The sequence below is a fragment of the Cimex lectularius genome, unplaced genomic scaffold (genome assembly GCF_000648675.2).
Source record: "Cimex lectularius strain Harlan isolate CLEC.00 unplaced genomic scaffold, Clec_2.1 scaffold59, whole genome shotgun sequence".
NCBI classification, from domain to species: domain Eukaryota; kingdom Metazoa; phylum Arthropoda; class Insecta; order Hemiptera; family Cimicidae; genus Cimex; species Cimex lectularius.
In genome coordinates this window covers 1,508,878-1,529,029 of record NW_019392794.1, presented here as the reverse complement: position 1 = coordinate 1,529,029, position 20,152 = coordinate 1,508,878, and the positions used below count along the sequence as shown (strand labels likewise).

The following is a 20,152-nucleotide window of genomic DNA, read 5'->3' as shown; positions in this document are numbered from 1 at the left end:
ATGGATTAATAACTTAGAATGATTTTCCCTTAGATTAGAAAATTATTTCTACCTCTCATGTTTGATAAAAAAGGAGTTAAATAATAAATTGAACAACAGATATATTTTTGTTCGTCATTGTCAGGACTTAACAACTATAATTCTTTATCTTCTTCTGCTGCCCTTACATCGGTCTTAAGTTATCTTCTTTTTTGTCATGATAATATTGGACCAACGCATCCTTTGTTCGCTCGATTTATCCTAAAATAGTTAATCGGGGGAGTTATTTATCTCCTCTCTTTATGTATTCGAGAACATGTACTTCCGTTGCTGGATGTGTGAAAATAAATATCTTTCTTTTTCTGCCTCCCTGAGAAGTAATTAATAGTGTAAATGTATCATTTAATTCGAATTGGATGAGAAATTCTGTATGCATACATACACTAGGTGCTGTATAAGAAAATGGTCTCCTCAGGGTAAGGTGTCTGAAGAATTCCCAAAATATTGGTCATCATACAGGGTGTTTAACATGGGGCGAAACCCTGTGACATGATTTGGTCCTTAAATTTTTCGGCACCATGTGGAATTAATTTACTAGCAAAGAAATCAAAGATAGTTTTATAGGGAGTTTGAAAACTGATATTATTAACATTTTTTTAAAATCCATTAGAGTTTGTGGTCCGATTGACCAAATAACTTCTTTCAATTAATTAATTTTTCTGTAAGGTATTGATTGAGATAAAAAAGTCAATGTCACGAGCGGGATTCGAACCCACGACCTTCGGCTAAATACGCCGCTGCTCTACCACTTGAGTTGGCAAATCAGTGTACGAGTGGATCGAAGTCACGATAGCTCAAGTGGTAGAGCAGCGGCGCATTTAGCCGAAGGTCGTGGGTTCGAATCCCGCTTGTGACACTGACTTTTTTATCTCAACCAATACCTTACAGAAATGTGTAGAAATTAGTGTCCGTTAATCTATAGTTATTCAGATATCGTGAGATGCGGTCGGGACATTCCTGACCGCATCTCACGATATCTGAATAACCTTACAGAAAAATATTTTTTAAATATTTATTTAGAAAAAATCCTGCAAGCAATGCCTAAAGCTAAATGTGGCTTGGTTAATCGTAGTTACAGTCCAATATATTCATTAGCAATCACTAAAAATTGACCTTTTTTTAGGTTTTGATGATAGATTTAGGTTGAAACAGAATCTTTTGGAATATTTTAGCCTAAAAATGCAACAACATTAACCATCCTCTGTGATAACAGCATTCTGCAAATTTTAACAAGGGCACATGTGGATTGCAACGGTAAACTCTTTCAGCTTCTCTCATGGAGGCGTAATTTTTCCCCAGAGCTCACAAATCTCAGAAACTGAATGAAAATAAGTATCGCGTCCAGCAATAAATTGTTAGGAGCACTTCAAGTCCCCAGAGTGGGTGTGGAGGCTGTGTACTGATTTCCCTTCCTTCCCTTTCCCGTGGTTCCTTTTTGTTACATGTTTTATTGGTACATTGTTATGACCATTAAACCGCCCTTTGTAGTCACCGGCCAGAAAATATGGGCATCACCTCATCCAACGACCATTCTCTACAACACCTCTTTTTTGGGAATCATGCCCTTGTCTAATCTAGACTTTTTCAGCCATCTAGACCACATCGGAAAATGTGAGCGACCGTTTAAATATTTAGATTATTTGACCCACGGTTATTCTTCTTATAAGAAGTCTAAGGCAGACCTGATTTTTCTCAAGAGAGACGATCCCTTTGGATCTTAATTCTCAACAAATAACGTCTTCCTGCGAAAACAAATTTAATTCTTGACTACATTGGGTAAAATAAGCAATAAAATAGGGTTTCATGCTTTTGTCCATTTACCTGTGTCAGCAGACCTATTAATAACAGTTTAGACAGGAAAGGAAGATTATAAGGCAATAATAATAACTAACAAATTAAAAGATAATAATTAAAAACTATAATGCATGGTTATTAAACATAAATTAATTCAGTTGGTTATTCAGTTTCTTGATATAAAAATGATGAAAATGATCGGAAACGCTTAAATTACATACTAATAACCTACCAAGTGGTAGAAATCTTAGTGTTGCACAACTTCTACGAAACACAACTTCATTTATATTTCACTTACACTACGTTCAACGGGAACATGTAGCCATCTTTCGATTTATATTTGCACGTTTTCCAAAAATAGGGATTAGAACTTAACTTTAGAGCCACGTCCTTATTTTTCCATATAGCCTTAAGATTTGTGCCTTGGCACTTAAATTTTCGTACATTCTTCCAATCTCTTCTAACGGATAGATTTTTTTCTAGGTTTACCATTCCGATTCTCCTGGAGAAAGTTTCCAACTTGGGGCTAATTGTGGATTTGACAATGACGGTCAAATACTACTCTCATAATGTAAGTGATTTTTCAATTTATTTACTATCTTCCATATACTAGTTTTTCTCTACACGTTACCAATAGTTTTCGTTTTTAACATAAATTTTCCATATTATTAATTTTTTTGTTATACGTTTTGTTACACTTTTTAACCTATAAGCCAACACATTTCTTTACCCTCCATTGGAAAAAAAATGCCTCTATCTTACTTACATTATATATCCCTCCTATAGCTAAACCTGGACTACGCAATCAACAAAAAAACTAACAGGAATCCACACACTAAACTGAAACGTCAGGAACATAGTATCGTAACAAAAATACTTTCACTACTAAAACCCTAATCATTCCAAACCATCCCCAAACTATTAAACAACTACATTCAAACCATCGTCGCATCCAAATCTTACATACTCCTTTGGTGAAAGATGTCATAAATCCCGTTTACGAACACTCTGGATCAAGGTATGAATTGAGGAAGAAAGTTAATTCTGTTGGTACTGCCAAGCTTTACTGTTACAGTCCTTGGCAACGTTGGGACTGAGTCTTCAAAGAAATTTGAAACTGCCTGTAAAAAAATATATATGCCAATCTGTAGACATATTTACGGTCGTTTTGCCCTGACGATGACTTTAAAATTTGCTTTCTTCTTCAAGATCATACCTGATCCACAGTGTTTGTAAGTGAAAAAGTGATCGATAATGAAAATCCCGTTGCAAAATTATTCTACAAATGCATTTCAATCCCAATCCCTTAGCTTATCACCCCGCACTATTCCAATTAATCCTAAAAAGTTAAAGCGCCACTGGCCCTGGGAACCGGTCAGCAAGTGACTATTAAAAGAGTGAATTCCTCGCTCTCTGATTTTTATAAGTGTTTTTACATTTTGTGTAACAATTTTACTTGTTACATTGAAAATTAATACTGTTGAAAGAAGCAAAAAAAAATAAAATAAAACAATTAGAAGCGTGAAATATCAGAAAATTAAAGAACTTTAAAATTACGGTTTCTTGTGTGGTGATTAGTGACGTTAGTCGATGGTTATTCGGAGATAGTGTGAGATGCGGTCTGGTGTGACGTAGTTAAAAAAAAAAAAAAAAACGTTTTCTTTATCATGCTAACGTTTCGATCTTTATTGAGATCATCTTCTGGGCCTGGCCAAAACAAGCACTTTGAGTGAGTAGAAATCCTTTGATTGAATATAAAAAATATTTTTTGCATTGTATAAATTCACATTTTTTCCACATCCACATGTATTTGTTAAATTTAAACAATGTTTGTAAATCCCAGGCCCTGAAGATGAACTCAATAAAGATCGAAACATTGGCACAATAAAGAAAATGTTTTTGTAAACCCTACGTCACACCAGACCGCCATCGCACGCTCAAAGAATAATCAGTTACGTTTTCTATAGCAATTAAGAGTAAGATTTGACATATGTATTAATGATGTATATGTTTTTGTTTTTCCAGGAAGTGGTTAAGAAGGGTGTCAGCTACGCTAAAATTCGTTGTCCCGGTCAGCAACTGCCGAATGATTCTCTTGTTTACAGGTAATTTATCTGCAAAGCACTGGAGTGATTGGTTCTGGTTGGTTTATGTTGATTTTCTTCTGTACTCGTTTAAATCGGATGTCTGATTTGTTATGAGCGTAGTCGAATCAGTCGAAGAAAATCCGAGGATGGAGACCTCTGAATAGGAGTGAAACCGGTCTTTATCGCCGAGCCGAAAACCTATTGGGGAAGGCCTCACACGGCGGCGGTTCTTCCATTGGGGCCTCTTCATCGCCCCGGGCTTAAACAGACTCTATTAAAATTTGAAATCCGTCCTCCATAAATCGCATTTCGCATAATTGATTTTCGGAAACCTTGTTCCTTCGCGCTTCTTTACGACTTACCGGTCTCTGAACAATTTCGCCCTGTTTCGTTTCGACGATACGCTACGAAATTGACTTAGCCCTTGGCCCTAATGCGCTGGACGAAAAGGGCGAGAACCGTAGCTTCCTGTAACATAGTTTCCTGCCAAATTTCGTTATCGTCGGTTTGACAGGGCTCGATGACGGTAATGGAACAGGAGTAACGTTGAAATCAATTTTCCCTCAAAGGCACTCAAATTTTTTCATTTATCCTAGTATAAATCCCAATTTGCCTGAGATTCTTTATTCAGTCGTTGAAGGGTATTTTGAAGTTTATTAGGATAGGCAAATTCCTGTCGGAATTTGAGCATCTTGCGCTCCATTAATTATTGTTATTAGCTTAAATTATATTCTCCAAAAGTAGTTTCAGATCAATTAGAAATTCCTTAAGGCAGATAAATTTCGTCTGGTTTTTTATATCTTTACCGAAAAAAATTCTGATTTGACCTTTCATTTTGCCAAGAAAAGCTCTTGCACGTTAAGTGCAGCAAGAAGGGATACAAGTTCTGAAAGGCCATAATCAATCATTAAAGGGGATAAATTTTTCAAAGTCATCGTTCAATCGTTATTTTATGACATGAAATTACTACATTCTCATACAAGACTTAGTAGTAGTTCTTCAATGCAAAATAATAAGGGTTTATCTAATTGATAGAGCCCCTGACACACAGTCGAAGGAATGGAAATGGAACCCCCGGAGCCGTTAAGGGAAAAAACGATGGGATTTATTGACACCGAATAATTTTCTAGCCCATTTTTCAAGCAACCACCCTTTACCGAATGTGAGCTATTAATGTAATAAAACGTACATATATATCCTGGCAAACCCCCCGCCGATAGGCTATTAAGCGCAACCCTTGGAAACGTTAAATCACCCCTATAAGAAACACCCTATTATGCAGGCACGCTCGTCATCCCTCTCTGAGTATAAACTGTTTCTCCCTTCTTCGGTTTGGGCTAGCCGTTTTACAATACTTGCAATGCTGTTAAAACACTATCAAATGTAAATTGTACTGATTGTACAAGAAAAAACCTTATTTGAAATGGAGTGCAAGGAAATTTCAAATAATGGGGAGGTCGTAACAACACATTAGATGGCCAGGCCAAAATATCTGGATGTAAAATGTCTGGGCAGCATATAAGGTAGCATTTTTTAGCGATATATTTTTAACTGGGACAATTTCTAATTAGATTGAAGTTTCTTCTGTTGAATGTGTAAGTATTCTAGTATAGTATATATTGTATGTATACGAATTCTAGGTAAGTTTCAAATTCATTTGCCCAGAGCTATTTATTGTTCTGACTTTACATTTATTTTGCCAGGATAATCGGGAGATTTTTTTCAGCCCAGGTAGATTTTTGTGATGTGAAAGTCTTAAAGAACAATTTAAGAATATTTTAAATATTTTCTAGCTAGGGCGACGTAATTTTGACGGACATATCAACCACTGAAAATGCCGTTGTGCTGATAGGGGCCTGGGAGGCAGAACCAGTGAGCATCGAGTATGTTTCTTATTCTAATAATTAGCAGACAAAACTTCAACCCAGCAGCAATCGTTGTAGTAGATACTTTTGCCATTCTGAAATAATTATATTTAAAGATACTACAAACAAGACTTAATTGAATTGTGAGATTTCCTCCTGTGGTCTGATCAGGTTCTGGGGTAATAAACCTATAGTTTGATGTTACACATCATATTGGTCAGCCTATCTTCGCTGATTTTTGACATTCAGACGCGTTTCGCCATATTTGGGCAATTTCTGTTGAGTGAAGTTTTAGTTACACTGTCTTGGTTGGTGGGTGGTTTTCCCGTTATTAGTATTATTATAGTTGTGTTTTATGGTAAGTCGTTTTTTATTGTTCTTTTGGTTAAAAAGTTGCCACGAATCACACACACTGAAGATGGCGAAATGTGAAACGCGTTTGACTGCCAAAAATCAGCGAGGATATAAGTCCAAGTTGATAGGTAACTATCAATCTAAAACTTAATTGAGCTTAAATTGCCATATGTTTTTAAATATTGATTACCAACGGCTTTAAAAAATAATTTAAGTCGTCCAAGCTACAAGGATTAGTTGTTTCTTTATGCTTCGTCTGTAGTACAGTCTGTAGGAAGCCAACAAGCTTCTGAACAAGGCCGATGCTTTTGTATTGGAGCTTGCTGCTTGGAGTTTCACACGCAGGACAAACTTCCTCAGACTGCTATTGTTGAAAAAGTTTCTGAGGCTTGCTACAGATCACTCGGATATACACCTCGTAACTACAAACTGCGCAAAACATGGTCCCCGTGCTGGACTTCACCATTTGCACTAATAAATTTTTTGAGACATGCAAATCACATGGGCAGCACATTCTTCTGCCAGATAAACATCAAGTAGAGACATAGAATGTTAAATGATGCTCTCACCAGAGTTCGAATCGTGAATTACTTACTGCATACTAAAATTTGTCTTCTCAATAAAATTTTTCTTCTCAAAAACACCAGTACCTAGGTGGTTGATATGACCACAGCTATTGCGCAAAAAACGCTACCCGTCCTGATAAAGGTATTTAAAAAAGATACTTCAGCCAATTCTTTTACCTTAAAATGTTTCAAATGTACCTGGCAAGAGAAAATTCAAACTAGTCGAAATTTATCCTCAAATAGGAAACTTTAAACTATTATATACTAATTATTTGAAGGTACTTCACATAGTAGGAGTTTTAAATTAGTTAGACATTGTCTGGTTGCTTCTGTTATTGCAAAATGACAATGCCCAGTACACGATAACTATCTCAGAAGTTTATAAAAAAAGGTTTGCAGTAATTGTGTCTTAGATAATCTGTGACACTTTGGTCATATTTGTAATGGGATAATTTCTGACAAATTTTATCGCGAAGGCATTTGTCTGAGGAAAACTTCCAGTATACCGCGATATGCCACGGCGGGTAGCGAACCAGAGGTCGTCTGGCTGTCTGCGATATGGGGCCGTCACATAGGCGATAGAATGTGTAAGGGGTCCAGTCTAATCGCTTTCTTCTTCAGGGCATATATATTTTTTCTATTGTTGAAATGAATTCGGACAAGAATGAATTTCAAAGAAAAACATACCATGTTGTCTGCGCTAAATTAATAAGAAGAGAAGAAATTGAGAAAATACCACCACTTAAATATTTCTCTTTGATTTTTATTTAAATTAATTCATTTTAATCTAGAACAGACACAAATCTGTGCCTCAAAGTACCAAAGGCGGTAGGGCGTTTACGCAGGAAAACTGTGATTTTTGTACAACCGGATCGCTTGTCGTCGCGACAAAATCAGACCGGAAGTGATAGATCGCGTTAGAAGCTATCAAATTTAATCTATAATTCTACATGTTCAGTATTTTAGTTGCTGTTAAACGACGTACTGACGATTGTATAGAAATTTACTTAAGGTTGTGACACGATAAGGTTTCTGTGTTCTTATGGGTTGAAAAGTCGTGGTTTTTCAGGCTGTCCCAACACTCGGAACGCCACGGGCACGGACGGGCCCCGCTGTACTGAATACATTAGGCCCACAGAACTTTCTCGATGAGCCACACACGGACATGCACACTCTCTCATAGACACTGGTTTAATTGAATCCCCGACTCTGGCCTTCGAGTACTTCGAATACATCTTGTAGAGTAGAACTTATAAATATGTAAAAATTCATAAAGAGATCTCTCTTGTTGATAAAAGGGGAACGGACTGGCAACAAATTAATGAGTGCCGGAGAGGAGGCCGACTGATTTTATTATAATGTTTAGAAACTGGATCCGATAGGGTCGCCGATCGAAATATCATTTGGAATTATTACTGACTGGAGCTATTCATTGGAAAGTTTATTTCAGAATATTTCTCCAGGGAGAAAGTCATTAATGGCAAACGGAAAAACTTAAATCTAGTGTGGTTACAAAACTATGTACAGATTCGTCAAATTTAGTTTAATCCATTACTCTTAGGCAAATTGTAGGAGGTTAGCTCTTCAAAACAGCAAGGAATGACACACCAAAATGAGCGGAAACGACCAAGCTACAGGTCATCACATCGCAGACCCCTTAAGGAAATCTCACAAGTATTTTAATGTTAGAAAATCCATTATAATACATTAGGAGAATGACAGTCGTGCTTTTTATTTGAAAACTGATGAGTGACCGGCTAAGTAAGTTATTATCTCCTCTTTGTGACACGGTAATGTCCTAGGGATGTTTTGAATGTGAAAGAAGATAATTAGATTCTGTACTCGCACGAGTGGGACCACCTGTCCTACGGGTATTGTTTGTAGCATTGTCCCATTCTCGATCTCCGATAATTGATGATGTTGATAACTGGGGAATAAAAGTCGTAGAAAGGGGGTAGCCGGCCTTCAAAAATGGAAAAAGACCAACTCCCGGATTGATGCCGTCCATCAGTCATCGCTAACCGTTCACATTATTAGTGCGGTACGTCTGTCAGAGTGCTGATGAATGATTCCCCGGCCGACGTAATGTACTCGGGTCCACTCTCGGTAATAAGAGAAGTTAATTACTCCTTCGACACAGGTACTGATGATAACACGTACGATGAGCATCATCTGTCTAGGCGCCGCCTCGTAACAAACTCTAAACGAGATTTTTCTGGCACAGTTCACGGCTCAAAGCCAAACAGCGCGGCAGAACACAGTTCATCTAACCGTTAGACATGGTAAATGTGTGTTGGATAAATTAAATATCTCCAAACAATATAAAACAGAACGGTAGTCGATACAATTTTTAAATGGCATTGTAATTTATATTGTTTGTACGTAAGAAGCCTCGGTTAAACCCAAAGATGTCTCCTGTTCCGCACTTTATCAAATATATGACAAAACATTAGGCCGCTTTTATAGTTTAGTTTGAAATGTACAGACCACATTTCTGTTAAACTTGATATGGCAACATTAACGTCAATCCAATTTTTATGCGTATTCTTAGTCAACAGAGAGCCCCGAATAAAATGGATCTAAATTCATATTATACATGTAGAAATGCATAGCGAGAGTTACAACTAGTCCAAAGCTGTTTTAAAAAGCAGACTGGTTCGAAGTTTCTTCTGCAAGTAATTTCACAGAAAAGCTGGAATGCAATTTTTGCTCGGAATTAATGTTCGGAAAAATGGTATTAATACAAGTTTAGACCGTTACGTACTATTTCGCCTGATCAGGAAGAAGTTATGCGACGCAACTTTTGTCACAACTCTACTTTCTATGCAAGTAGGTAGGCGACCACTCATGCCGCATTTACACATTCGCGCTCGTGGCTCACCTTTCACTCGCTACCTTCGCGAGAGGTATTCGCACGTTCGTTCCCCACAGCACGAGTGGCCGTTTACACACTCGCCGACTGTTCAGTTCATCAAAGCGAGCCGGATGGACGACGTGGAAGTTTTAGCGGCAGCCGCTGTGCATTTGTTAAATGTTGACAGCTATTTACAACTAATTGGAGAAAAAGTAAAAAAAAAGACGTCGCCGAAGACGATGGTGGATCGCAGCATGTCAACTGAACCATGTATGGAAAACATGTTTATAGAAATGCTCTATGAAGACTGTGGAGCATTTGCAAACTTTTGCAGAATCAGTGAAAGAAAAACTAAATGGAGAATGCCGATACCAGCTAAAGTTCCCCTAGCTGATTTTTAGACACTGGTGATAGCTACAAAAGTCTTCATTTTTTGGTAAAGATTTCAAGTTCAATTATATCACTGAGTTTGTGTAAACACCGAGTTCGGCATCACGGGTCGACACCATTTCGATCAGTTATCGAATTGGTTGCGACGCAACTTGGATTCGACTCGTGATGTCTGCAGTGCACCGCAAAAATCGAGCTAGTTGCGTGTTTCGGATTAGAGGCCAAGAAGGCATCGAACATAAAATTTTTACAGAAGGTGTAAAAGCATCCTGATGCTTCTCCATCCTTCCATTTTCCAGAAAGGATATAACGGCGAAGGTGTGGAATGAGGATTTTTTATCAGTTTTACAAATTATTATAACCTGCTGTATGCTTAATGATATATAGATATAAAAAATATTAGAACCTTCTGAATGAACAAAAAGTAAATAAAGAGTGCATTAAATTTTTTCCCTTAATCATTAATTGATTGTAAGGATGGTCCCATTCTTTTCTTCGCCTCCTTTTCACGGTACTAGTATAACATGACCTCATCACTTCAAGTACTTATTTAAATAACCAAGTTTATCTGTTGAGAACCTTCCTAGCAAAACACAAATAGACTGAACAAAAATCGAGTTCCTTCGACCGCAAGTCGACCCGTGTATGGAGGGCCCCTAGCATTGCACCTTTTAAGAGACTAGAGCAATTTCTGAATGCTCTGTACAAATTTTTAAGATTTTTTATGGTTATTGTGAAATTTTCTGTGAGCAGTATTGCAGAATTATCATCAGACTATTGTGTTGTGGTCCAGCTACCCACCCTCTGGCGTCATGGACGATGGCCCGGCCTCGTTACAACACTTGCTCAATTCAGATTGTAGCAGGGTCATTTCTGACCATCCTTCCTGTTTTGGTCGGTCAGACGGCTGTTCGCCTTCGTCAATGTTTGTTTATATGCAGACAAAACAAGCGAGGATAGGTAGACCAAAATGATCTGACATGTTCGCCACCCCCGCAGATTACAAAAAAAGATAACGTCTCTAACTGAAAATTGTTAAAACAATTTCAACCCTGGAACCTATTTAGGTGACAAACATCTTAACTACTGTATAATTTAAACAATGTTTATATCCCAGGCCCTGAAGATGATCTCAATAAAGGTCGAAACGTAGCAGAAAATGTTTTTCTAAACCTATGTCACACCAGATCGCATCTCACGATCTCCAAATAATAATACTTTATAATTTATTTATATATTGAATACAATTTCAGTCTAAAGTTTATAAAAAGTAAGCGTTGTTTTAGTTAACGATTTCAATTTTCATGTTTAATTGTAAATAGATTTTATTGAATGCATACAACTGAGATTCAAGGGTTTTGTCTGACTTGTTTTGTCGTATCCAGAATTATTGAATCGGCCGTTGAAAATATGAGTTATTTGAACCTCCAGAACATACCTTTCATTTTCCAGTGTTTTAATTAAGTAAAGTAATGGTTTTAGTATGAAATTCATCTTGTGATCAGTGGCGATACGAAATTTAATAATCCTTTTATTTGTACCGAGGTTTAACCGTGTGGTCACCGCTGGGTCTTGTTTTGTGGTTCTCGCCGTAGAAGTTTTATTGGCCTGCGGGTGTAATTTAATCAAAGGGCCGTCTAACAATGCCATTGTCCACTATAAAGACTCATTAACTTCCTACGTGACGGGATTTAGTTTAGAGCGTATGGTGGGGAGCAATAAAACTACTCGAGTTGGACGTGAGTTCTTTCTATGGGAACATATCAAAACTTTGAACACGTTGCCTTGTAAGATTCATGAAAAGCACTGTTTAAAAAAATGTTATTACGTTGTTTTTGGCTGATGGTTTTAAAGTTGCGTAAATGCGTATCGTCCCTTTTCCTTGACTTCGCAGTTTTACCCGGCAATCAGCTACTTCCATTTACCATGGAGAATCAACAACCTGTCAGAGATTTCCCCGAGGGGTTGAAAAACGCCCTCCCCCTGACAAAGACGTATCAATTTTGAGTGCAGACAGTCACTTGAATAACGAGCAGGGGCTTGTTGGCTGTGTCAACATTATGCCGGGAGGGGAAGTCGACGATCAACGGTTCAATTCACTTCAAATCCCCGTTTGCAAAATATTAGCATAATGTTCTTAAAAGCATTAAAATACAAATCCTTTCCCATAAGTGGTTCGTATTTTAGAGTTTTCTGAACATACTCTAATTTACGCTGTCCAGATGTTTTTAAAACCGATTTCCAATACCGTTAAGACGAAGGAAAACAAGGGGAGTTGTTAATTTATTCAACTTATTTTACCCCATTCTTTTCGTGGCGCCCAGGGAACATCTGGGTTCATTCACGTAGACAGATACATAACTGATTGAAACGTATGTACACAAATAACAATTTTAAAAGGAAAAGAAGTCATTATTAAGAAAAATTCGTAAGAGTCGGTAAAGTCTTATTAGGAGAAATGGTAATCTTTGAAAGCGACTGTTTTTCCTTTGGTCGGATCAATTTGAAGCTAGTTTGAATGAAATATCTTTCTAAGTCCATTATATTTCGTTGTCCGATTAACCAAATGACTTTTTTCAGTTAATTAATTTTTATGTAAGGTATTGGTTGAAATGAAAAAGTTAGTGTCAGGAGCGGGATTCGAACCCGTGACTTCGATAGCTGGATCCACTCGGACACCAACTCCCAATCTCAACCTACAACCTTTCGAATTTTCCCTCTTTTTGCGGATTTTTTGATATCCGAGAGGATCTAATTCACGATAGCTCAAGTGGTAGAGCAGCGGCGTATTTATCCGAAGGTTATGGATTCAAATCCCGCTCATAGCACTAGCTTTTTCGTTTCAACCAAAACGTTACAAAACAAAATTAATTAATTGAAAGAAGTAATTTGGTCGATAGAACACTAAATATAATGAATAAATAACACGTTTCATTCATCCGTAAATAGTTCCTCCGATCAGCGGGTTCAAGGGAAAGATCTTTCATCAAATTGATGTGGGTATTACGGCTTCTGTTCAGGAGCCACTTCTTACACCATTTCCTCTTCGGTTTGTTGCTTTTAATATATAAAAACAAACAGCAGCACAAGAGATCGTCATCCATTGTGAGAAGGTAATTCACTAGGTGACGTTCGGAGCGACTGGCTGTGGATCGGTCGTAAACGCCCCCTCAAATTTCAGACACTCCAAATGGAGCTATACGGCTTGGCGCGATTCCATTTGGAGCGATCGTGAATGGCCACCTTAACCACTTGAGCTATCGTGACTTCGATCCGCTCGTGACACTAACTTTTTCATTTCAAAAAATACCTTACATAAAGATTAATTAATTGAAAGAGGTTATTTGGCCAATCGGACAAGTGGTAGAGCCAGCGGTATTTAGGCGATGGTCATGGGTTCGAATCCCGCTCGTGACACTAACTTTTTCATTTCAAAAAATACGTTGCATAAAGATTAATTAATTGAAAGAGGTTATTTGGCCAATCGGACCCCGATAGCTCAAGTGGGAGAGACAGCGGTATTTAGGCGATGGTCGTGGGTTCTATATAAGGTTGAAACGAATCGACCCTCCGACTACAGTTATAGATTATCTTTTTTCATAACTTCAAAATTCAGGTCGAAGTGTGAATTAGATTTAATAATTTATGTACATTTTGTTTTTTGATATCTATTTGTTAATTTGTATATAATCCCCAATTCGATCAGAAGTTACTTTATTTTCATCAATATATTATCGACAGTTTTTTTGTTCAAGTGATATATGTAAAATGGAGTGTATAAACTTTTGGAGTGAATAAAAAATGCATCTGGGGAGCTACAGGTGTTCGCAGGACCGCCCATCTAGGTGAGATTACGGAAGATAAATGTTAATCTTACGGATGCCCTGTAACCTCGAATGACTGTAGTTTAACGGCGCTTCGGCCACAGTCCGTTTAACCAACCTGTCTTTTGTCCATCGATCAACTCAATCCTTCATGCTGGTGTGGAACCGATTTAAAGAATTGTTTAATTTAACGTTACAAACATCGCCATTTATTGTGTTCCCTTCCCAATGCAGTTATTGCATTCTTGCATGAGCCAGTTATCTAATTTTCCCTAGAATTTCGTGCCGGTGTGAATAGGGTTTGGGGAATTGGCACGGAAAGGGTTCATTTTGCGTCACCGACGGCCGACTCGGAAACAATCCGTTAATTTAAGTTTCCACGCTTATTTTTGCCAGCCGAACGCCTTTCGTGACCGAACTAATAAAACAAACTTACCAAAAAAGTCCAAACCAACTGCCCTCGATCGATAACCTTACTTTACCAGTTCGGTCTGTTATCTCACAAATTTTCTTTAAACCCGCCTTTTGACAAATAAACATATATGAAATTTACATATAATGGCTCTTGCTGTTTCAGGTTTTTCGACATTGTTGACACATATTTAGAAGATCACAAAAACGACAGTAAGTATGCCCTTATTATTTTAAACCTAAACTTCTTTAAAACCCCGACGGAAAAGAATTATTCTGAAGCCAAATCCCTGAAATAAAGCTCTTCACTTTATTACACCCCAAAGCGTTTTTAGTGGAAAATTAGACGGAGTTAGTCATGAATTGTCGGTTAACTGGTGAAAAGAAAGGTGCTATCGAAGGATGGATCTGTGAGATAAGGAGTTGTAGATGGAGTTATGGTCCTGCCCTGCCCCACCACCCATGGAGACAGTCTGCCTCATAATTCAGTCAGTAAAGGCCACTAGAATTCTTTTCCGACTCGACACACACGTTTTTAACAACGTTTGGTTGAGGGAAAGGTTGATGTAGAAATTAATGGTAAAACTGCCTTTAGGGTTGCACCCTTGATACGTTCGGACTGGTTCCAATGATACTCTATCTCGATTCTTATGCATTTTTACTTTTTTTTTTAAATTCACTTACTGCCGAAATTCTATACTAAGTAAGGTCACATGTGGCCTACATCCTACATGAGTTTGCCAATCCCTTCCCAAAAAACAAAGTTTTAATTTGTTTATTTAAATTGATAATATAAAAACTAATAAAAATAACCGTAAAATAGTTTTTTTACCGTTTTCTTTAAATAGATATTATGTTTAGACACGCTGATTGGTGTACACTGTACTCACGGAGTTAATAGAACTGGTTACTTGATTTGCAGGTTTGTTGTTTCACATCTATACTTGAATTTCGTTGGAATCACAATTCTATCACAATTTTTTGTTCTCAGGTACTTAATGCAAAGACTAGGCTACTCCAGCAATGATGCTTTAAAACGTGAGAATCATATTTTTATCACATTTTAATAAACATTGGCTTATAAACAATGTTTTGCAGTGGTTGAGCATGCGAGAGGTCATGGAATCGAACGCATTCCTTATATAAAACACCTGCATAGCCTGACTCCGGGCCGTCATTCTTACTTGTTCAGAAGGTCTAAGGACATAATCCAACCGTGGCTACCGATAAGAGGAGGAGATGTAGACTGGAGGGAAAATAAAGAAACGGTAGGAAAAGGTAAGGAATCATTAAACTTCCATCGAGGTAAGATGGGGGTAAGAGGTGGTGATGACATCGTGAAGGAAAAGGGCAGAGGACGAGAAAGGGATAGGCCTTCGACTTCGCAGAATATCAGTGTGGCCCAAGAATATCAAGATTCCTGGGGTCCTCCGAGCGATAATTTTTTACCCGGAAGAAAACAAACCAGGACTGAATCCGGCATGGATGATAATTTTTATGGAAGGGGATCTGAAAAAAGGAGAATGGATTTCCTGGTTGAAAGCGGAAGAGTTAAGGAAGACGATAGTAGGTTCGCAAAACACCACGAACGTTATGCTTCAACTTCATATTATCATAATACTATGGAAAAGAAAACATTTTCAGAATATAACGATCCAACCTCGACTAAACCGTATTACAAAATTCCGACATACGGCCCCAATCCAAATTTTGGGAAGCTTGACGAAATCGAATTGGACAGGCCGCATCAGTTTTCGGCAAAGGATCATTCATCTTTCAGGCAATCTGGGAAACGTCACCCAGACACGGGATATACCAGGAATAAGAAAAGCGAGGAATACAACTTTTCCGGGCGACAGGATTCTGATTTCAGAGGAAAATTTGATGCGAATTTTTCGCGGGGTAGTTGGGATGACAGAGAAGCTCATGGCTCTAGATCCTCCCACTACGGCTATAAAGAGAGAGAGATTCTTCCTAAAGACCGTGTAACAATAGACGTTACAGAACGAAAGCTTCTCGGCGAAGAACTAAACGAACACGATCGTCATTGGGTGTCTAACAAATACAGCAAGGCTATGGATAATAGGAGACTGATGATGCCTTCGTTCGATAGATACGACGGTAAACCGCGCCCTGAGCAGGGAGGGAAGAGAGACACATCTTGGGAAAGGGAAGACAAAATTATGCCCAGAGAGGCGAGAGATTACGGCCAAAGAGAAGAGCGATTCGTCGACGAACACAGCTACGGTCCCGTTTACAAGAGAAGGAATATAGGAAGGAGATTTTCAGAAGAAGATAGGAATCGGGACCCCGTGTATGTCGCAGAACATCCGAATCATTATGACCGCCCACCCTTTTCCGATGGCGACTACAGCCGTAATGAGAGATATGACGACTATGATCACCGAAGCGGGAGAGGAGAACGAATCGGTGGCCAGGCACGTGAAAGCCCTTTCACGGCGGACAAGTTTAAAGGACACAGTTCATACCATGGCAGTATCAATTACCTTGATAAGGATGTCCACCCTCGGGATGCACATAAGATAGACGCATATGGATATTCGCCAGATTTAGCCCGACAGCCACATCATCCGGGCATTCAGCCCGCCCCTTACAGTGGTGTGCGTTCGAATCGAAGTGATTCGTTGGAACACCACCGTCCTAGTGTGGTTCGAGAGCAAGAACGCTTGAGGGGTTTAGATCAGGAATACGGGAACTTCGACTTTCCGACGGGGATACAGGCAGAAGTCTATCCACCCGTGGTCGTCGATCGCGGAATAAACAAAACTCCGAGCGTTTGCAGGTCGCTTTCCCCTTTGCCTAGAGCGAATCCTGCGAGAATCTCCAGAGACAAGTCGCCGGAAGATCTGAGGGAAGAAATACGCCGGACGAGAGCCAGGCCTTCAACAGGCGAAATTCATCATTGGGAAAGAGGGAGGCGGGATTCGCGCACACCCTCCCGTCATCATCGAGCCCTCGTTTCGGCGGAAGCGCTGGACTGCAGAGAGCTCATCAATCAAAAGCGATCGATCAACTACGACGAGAGGGATGAAGCCGATGCGATGGATGAAAAATGGGGTCGTCCGCCCCATTGGGACGGCCCGCCGCGAGACGTCCAGAAAGTGAGCGACAAACTGCCATTTAGCAAACAACGTTTGGACATGCCTCATGAAAATCTGGGAAGAAAACCAATACAGCGCAATAAGGTTTTCAATAGATTAGACAGGTCCAGAAGACCCTGGCGTCGCTAATTTTTTAAATTGTTCATTTTTAAACCGAAATCATTATTTGACTGATTATCTTTGTGTGACATTCGATTTATTCTTAAATATAAGGCACTTTTGCCTTCTACTAGAAAAATTGCACTCATTTTTTAATTATTTCCCTCGATAAATTCCAACATTATTGGTTCTTACCAATTTTGCAAGTTTAAAAAATATAGTTTTATTGTTTCTCAGTAGTATTTGTTTTAAAAAAAGAAAAAATATAGGCCATGAAGTCAAATTCGAGAAACGATACACCATTATATTTGTAGATGTGTCTAAGGATTATAGACAATTTGAATTAAACAGGACCTTTTAACTGTTTTGTTTTTGATTCTCCTCAATCCGTCAACGCCGAGTTATGTGAGAGAACTAACTGCCGTAAACGTAGTTCATAAAAAATTTAAAAATTGTAAGTGACGATTTAACATAAAATGGCACAAATTGCCTTCAAAGATACTTCACTTAGGATATGGACTTAATGAATCATCAGTATTTTGAAATGCTGGAATTGTCTGAGTTCATCGCATCATATGTATATTTTTAAAATTAATTAAAAAAAATATAAGGTAAGTTTGATATTGTACAAACACGGGAAGATCATAATCATTGACGTCATCGAATATGTAACAACGATCTGAAGGATTCAACAATCATAACATTATAGAACTTCATTTTAGACAAAACTTACTTCAGTGAACTGCAACATTTGAAATTACCGGCACATTGAACGTATCATGGATGTTGGACAAACCTTGTTTAAAACCAACTGTAAGCAAAGGCGTACAAAACAAGTTAATTAAGCTGGCTGCGGAAACTAGAAATGGAAGACACCACGACAAATTTTCAAATTTTCTGGTCAGATTAGTAAAAGAATGGAAATTTGCATGTATGAGGTCAAGACATACCTAACAAGAAAAATCGGCAATGGAAAACCACCATCGTATGTTGGCGAACCTTTATGGTCCGAAAATGCTCACATGGTTTTATAAACCACTGTGTGCCTCGGTAAGGTTTAAATACTATCTTATAAAGAAAAAAATATCTTTTGGTTTATAGTAAAGACTATAACCAAAGTTTAAAAAGGATTAAAAGTATACAAGGTAAGTAAAAAAATCATAATGTAACGAATGATTTAGTTTGTAAAATTTTTTGATCACTTTTACGACTGGATTTTTTAAACTTCAATTATGGTTGAATATCAACTTGTTTAGTGGTTGACGATTAATTATTTTCATGAATCAGTATTTCACTAGGGGGCTGCGTGGCGCATGGTTAAGAGTCCAACTCTTGTTTGCCACGCCAGCGGCTCTGGGGTCGAATCCCGGCATCGCCCTCGGAATTTTAATTGTTAATAAGTTGGAAAAAAAAAAGTATTGTAAGGTGGTTACACCTATCGTCCTCGACACCCTAGTTCTTTTAACCTATTATGGCAGTAAGTATTGTAAAGGTTTATTAAAAAAAAAAAAAATACAATAGTATGTAGTATTTGTAAAGAAAGGTTCGGGATTTCAAGCCGTTATTGTCACACCAAAAGCAATTCTTCAGAATCGCCACCTACTATTTATGGAAAAAGAATTAATTAATCTTTAAAAACATCAAAAGGCAAAGACTTTTAGTCGATATACGTGGTAAATATTAATTGCAGGAAAACTACTTGCGAAGAAGAGAAACAGATTTTGGTTTCAATAAAGCAATTCACTATACTACCAACATTGATTCTTCTCATCATACCCGTCTTTCTCCCAATTTTATATTGTATCCAACGTATTATAAACATATACTAGTGAATTTCATAATCGATTATATAAAATAATGAATCAATCGACTAAAAGATGTATTTTTCCTTACGTGAAGTTTCATATAAAACTGTCTACAGAACTTCATCATTATTCGATGAACGGGAAGAAGATAATTGATTGTATTATTCTAGTGTAGACTGCTGGTCTTTGCTCAAAAGTATAAGTAGTGTAGTATTTATTAAGTGAAGTTGCTGAACTGCTGAAGGAAGGACATCGGGTATGTATTATTTATTTTTGTAATTTGAGTTCAATCCCGTATGTGTGTGTTATGGGCATAGAGGATTAAAGCTGAATTGAACAGCAAATTAATATTGACTTTAGGTCAATTACGATTCCACGTTCATCGTCGACATACGACTATTCAGCATGGAGTTAGGCGCTGACTGCATCCATAAAAATATTTTTGGACATAAAGGAACTCACCATGGTTTATTAGGCCGGGATAGTTATGTGAAAAAAATCAAATCCAAGAATTTCAGACATCAATCAAGACCCCCCGACTGTTGGATGGATTTCAACCTTTACAAGAAATCGTCATCTTTATGAAGAAGAAAGTGTCGTCACATCGAAAGCCGTATACAGGAATGAAATTATTCGTTCAGACTATCAGCTAAATTAATTTGCGTGTTCTGCTTAAACTATTTTGGAATGAACAAATTTTGAGAATTCAACAGACTGCCAGAAGTACCGAAGAAGAACGCGATCAAACGGCGTTTAGTTATCCTGGAACTATCAGGTTTTTTGGAAGTTACTACATGAAAGTAGTGATTTCAAGAGGACAGGATTATCAGCGACGTTTGCGGAAGGTATGAAAGTATAATTGGATGTACTTCAATGTCAGCAATTTTTATGATCTGATGATTAAAGAAAAGCTTCAGTTGGAACAGATTTTTTTGTTGTAAA

At 37.9% G+C, this 20,152-nt stretch overlaps 1 protein-coding gene across 2 annotated transcripts in view; it reads left to right on the top strand.

Annotated features, from left to right (window-relative positions):
* LOC106661669 overlaps positions 1-17,766 on the top strand; it is a 78,780-nt gene extending 61,014 nt beyond the window's left edge. For both annotated transcript variants that reach the window (XM_014385214.1, XM_014385213.1), the window contains exons 4-9: positions 2,317-2,404; positions 3,859-3,938; positions 14,351-14,397; positions 15,046-15,106; positions 15,176-15,222; positions 15,283-17,766. In XM_014385214.1, the coding sequence (XP_014240700.1) occupies positions 2,317-2,404; positions 3,859-3,938; positions 14,351-14,397; positions 15,046-15,106; positions 15,176-15,222; positions 15,283-17,435 (2,476 nt within the window). In that variant the 3' untranslated portion in view covers positions 17,436-17,766. The remainder of the gene's footprint in view (positions 1-2,316; positions 2,405-3,858; positions 3,939-14,350; positions 14,398-15,045; positions 15,107-15,175; positions 15,223-15,282) is intronic.
* The last annotated feature ends 2,386 nt before the right edge of the window (positions 17,767-20,152 follow it).